Source organism: Triticum dicoccoides, chromosome 7A, assembly GCF_002162155.2.
Source record: "Triticum dicoccoides isolate Atlit2015 ecotype Zavitan chromosome 7A, WEW_v2.0, whole genome shotgun sequence".
Classification (NCBI taxonomy): domain Eukaryota; kingdom Viridiplantae; phylum Streptophyta; class Magnoliopsida; order Poales; family Poaceae; genus Triticum; species Triticum dicoccoides.
The window spans coordinates 135,039,427-135,043,422 of NC_041392.1; the positions used below are offsets into that span (position 1 = coordinate 135,039,427).

The 3,996-nt window shown below is 41.8% G+C and overlaps 1 protein-coding gene across 1 annotated transcript in view; it reads right to left on the reverse strand.

Moving 5' to 3' along the window:
* Positions 1 to 181: 181 nt before the first annotated feature.
* The window catches only part of LOC119333277 (protein TIC 22, chloroplastic-like), a 4,240-nt gene continuing 425 nt past the window's right edge, over positions 182 to 3,996 (reverse strand). The window contains exons 2-9 of the mRNA XM_037606222.1: positions 3,732 to 3,981; positions 3,571 to 3,633; positions 2,880 to 2,954; positions 1,995 to 2,039; positions 949 to 1,008; positions 802 to 873; positions 695 to 730; positions 182 to 607 (exon numbers count right to left, since the gene is read on the reverse strand). Coding sequence (XP_037462119.1) covers positions 518 to 607; positions 695 to 730; positions 802 to 873; positions 949 to 1,008; positions 1,995 to 2,039; positions 2,880 to 2,954; positions 3,571 to 3,633; positions 3,732 to 3,981 — 691 coding nt within the window. The 3' untranslated portion in view covers positions 182 to 517. The remainder of the gene's footprint in view (positions 608 to 694; positions 731 to 801; positions 874 to 948; positions 1,009 to 1,994; positions 2,040 to 2,879; positions 2,955 to 3,570; positions 3,634 to 3,731; positions 3,982 to 3,996) is intronic.

Below are 3,996 nucleotides of genomic sequence, written 5' to 3' on the forward strand. Positions count from 1 at the left end.
TCAACAAAGGAAGAAGATTTGGTGAAGTTTTTTATCCGATTGGCATGACCAGTGCGCGAGTGTAAATTCTGATCGCAAGAGGACAAAGAGAACCAATTTTTTACGAAGGCAGTATGATAACGAACCCAACCATGGCACAGCTCTAATCATGTTTTCTCTTTCATGATTGCAATCTTGTACAGAAAAATAATTCACATGGAGCTAAATCTTCCAACGAAGATATAGCACCATACTTTTGTCAGTCTTCTTTCTGAACATGATGTTTGTAAATCCAGAAACAGGAAACAAATAAATAATATATTTCTAGAGTACAACGGTGAAAAAAATCACAGCCATATTTATCACTTGACCTTGAAAATTTTCCTTACAGAGCTAACCGTGAATTAATTATTAAGAGGAAAAAGAAAAGCTCAGGCAGCGGCTTAATATAGTTGATAGGCTGGCCATCACAGCATTTCAAGTGAGAAAATATGTGTGCTCAAAGCCTCAAACTCCGTGCTATCACTGCACAACAAAACTACGCTGATACCTCATTGATATGTTGGTTGAGGCTCTTTCCAGGTGGTATGAAGATTAAGTCATCCCAACCAGAATTTCTGTCATTAATCTGTAGAATCAAGAGTTTTAGGATGTTAGTAGTCAAGTAAGGTACAGGCAGTCCTGAGTGTATCTTATGTTTCTGTCACCATCCTACCTCCATTTTCTTCAAGACATCCTCCAAACTACCAACCTGAAGAAACCAGAAGGCCAAGTTTTCATGAGAGCTTAGGACAGCAATAAGAAACATAAAAAATCACATACCATAATTTGCTTAGATAAGGCTGATCCTTTCGAAGATTTAGACGCCTTTCTAAGCTCTCTTTCTATGTCCTCCTGAACCAGGAAGGAAGTTGTTAAGACTTAACCAGACTGGGTAAGGTAGGTGAAAGGAAATGGAGCCTGACAAACCTTTTGAAAGTATACTGGACAATAGCGCTTCTTCTGTTTCTTAACGACCAATAGATCTGACTGCACATGCAAATCAGGTATTTTCATCATAGCAAAGGGCAGTTCATCCAATGTATGTTGTTCCAAAGAAAGTTTGGACTTAGGATACAAAGCTATAAGTATCAAGACCAGGTAATAGGGGGAAAGAGGTTGGTCACATGGGGGTGGGAAGGTGATGTCTTGCTAACAAACAAATATGCACACAAAAAAGCTTTTTTTTAATCTTCGGTTTTGGCTGAGCACCGACAATTTAAGACGTACAACATTACAAGATGAGGCACCCTGGTGATACTGGGAGGTCATGAAAGGACCAGTATGGGCAGGTACTAATGGGGGCAGGACAGGTGAACAGCTTAAATGACACGGCCTCTATACAATGTCCATTGTACATTGTATAGAAGCTGCGTCAATTAATTCGGATCGGAGGGAATATGTTATTCTGTTAGAAGTTAACGTATTAATCAACAAATCAACCAGTCCATATGCTAATAGATCCATTGCCGTTATTGATCAACAGATCTATAAAATTTGTTAATTGTCAACTGCAGAGGTATAGTTCACTCTTACCAGGAGTGTTATTGATCAACTGATGTAGGGTTCCAAACAGAGTGTTAATTTCTTTTCTGAATTCCTGATCTTGGGGAAAGATAGAAGTGAAATTTTACCGTTGGTCTGTGGAGGGATTTTTTTCTCCTCTCACCTTACCTAAACATGTTGCTTAACTTTTCCTAAAATATATTCAGGTGGGGAGTCTTTCCCGCCCGGTGACAGTTAAAAAAAACATTTTACCATTGGCATGCTGGTGGTAATTAACAAGAGAGTTTTAGAAACCAAAACTGTCCCAAAAAAGCAACAAGCCGTTTGTGGAACCCTGGTTTGAAATGCATGTAACTGAACTTAACACATTGAAAGAGATCCCATAATGTCCAACTGTCAATGAGCATCTAAAATCTATCTGCTTTTGACAAGAATATATTTCTTAGTAGAGCAATGCAACCATGAATTACCTGAAAAACGGGGACACCATCGAAACCAGTTAAGCCAGATTTCAACTGAAAAGCCAAAGAGTAATAGTCATCATTAGGCTGAAAAAAAAATCATTCGCATTGCTTATATTAGATGCAGAAGACTACAGTAACCCACATATACTATTGTTTAAGACATCAAACTTTATATAGTCATCAGCAACAAAGTACAGACCAACAGGCAAGAGTACACAAAGAAAGGCCTTTAGATGCTCATTTTATTTGAACCAATCCAGCCCATAAAAAAAAGGGAAATATTTGCATAGACTACATTGAAAATAACACCAACCATGCAAAGTCAGGTGATGTTCCAACCATATAGGGCTAAGTGGCAGATCTCCAAAAATTAATTCATGTGCCACTGCAATAGGCCTCTAACTTTTCCTTGCTCAAATTAAGTGTTCCTTGGAACATATGTTGTCTTTGAAGATGGAAAATATATGCTGTCTGACAAATATGAATAATGAAGATGCATTCTAAGGATTCAAAAACACATCTTGATAATACACTGGACTGATCGGTGCTATCTAACCCTTATACGCCTGATGCAGAAAAAGAAGTCAATATTTAAAACTTTGAGTGGTGACAAATAACGCAATACTGGGCAACATGCTACCCCTAGGTCATATGGATGTTTTTGGTGAAAAGTCAAAACCATGGTGACAGATTAAGTTAGTACAAATGGCAGTCCAGTGGAATCTTTTAACTTGTACTTGCTGCATTACTGCTTTGAAGAGCAATTTAGTTACATAATGAATTTGACTATACTTATTTGTAAGAGACAGAAAAGGGTGGGGGTGCTTAAACATGGTACACATTTAGATAAGATAATAGAATAATAAGAAATAGTTTCATCAAGAATCAAACCTGCAGTGCATTCTTTATTTGAAGTGGGTCAGGTAAGAAGCGGAATGCAATGCCTTCGGCCTTCAACATATAAACCTGCGTTCGAAGGGCAGCATAAGAAATATTTACATTCCAAAACATCAAACAATATCAGTATGGTTCAAGATATACAATTACACAAATTCACTTAATTAGAGGTTCATTATCTGCACAAGTCACTTGCAGTTGTGGTAAGGCACAAAAAAGTATGCTCATCCACTTAACTAGTGGTTCAATTGCACACTGTGCTTCGCCCTTCAAACTGTGGCAACTGGCAAGGTAGGGTTGGTGTGGGTTCGCAGACCCACGCAACTTGCATCCGTGGATGGAGTAGAATGAGAAGTTGTATCAGGGCTAGCCTAATGAGACAAACCTAAGCTAGACTAGATAAATTGGCGACAGTGTGACCTATGAGAAACGATTCCTTTCCTCACAGTACCTCCTTCTAAGGAATCTAGTTCATATTGCCAGTGGTTGAGATGTCATTGAGTTCCTAATTTTGTATTGTATTGTATCACTTCCGTATTTCTGCCACAGCATAAACTCGCTACTTAAGTCAGCATAAACCTCAATTCCCCATAAATTCTCTTGCAGGATTGCTCCAACAATCATGACTCGGAAAAAGGATTGCTCCTGGCGTGATCCATCACATGAGATACCAATTTAAGCTCACCTGATCTAGCGTAATTGGCACCACTTTGGCCCCCTTCCCTAACACCGGCTGCCGCGTCCTCACCTGCACCACGCAACCTCCAGAACCATCAGTAAAAAGCATAAAAACCAGGAGTCAAAACCAGCGGGTGTCGAGAGAAGGGCGCGGAGGGGAGGGGGTACATGGGAGAGGAGGGCGTCGGCGTCCTCGGAGCGGAAGCAGAGGAGGCCGAGGGAGCGGAGGCCGGTGGCGGGGTCGGAGACGAGCACGAACTCGTTGCTGGAGTTGCAGACGGTGAAGACGGGCGTGCCGGTGAGCGCGCGCGCGACCTCGTCGGGCCCGAGCGCGAGGGGCTGGGCGGCGGCGCCGTGGGGCCCCGGCGGGCGCGCCGCGGCGTGCGCGGGGCGCGGGGCCGCGAAGCGCGAGGCGAGGCTGGAGAGGTGGTGG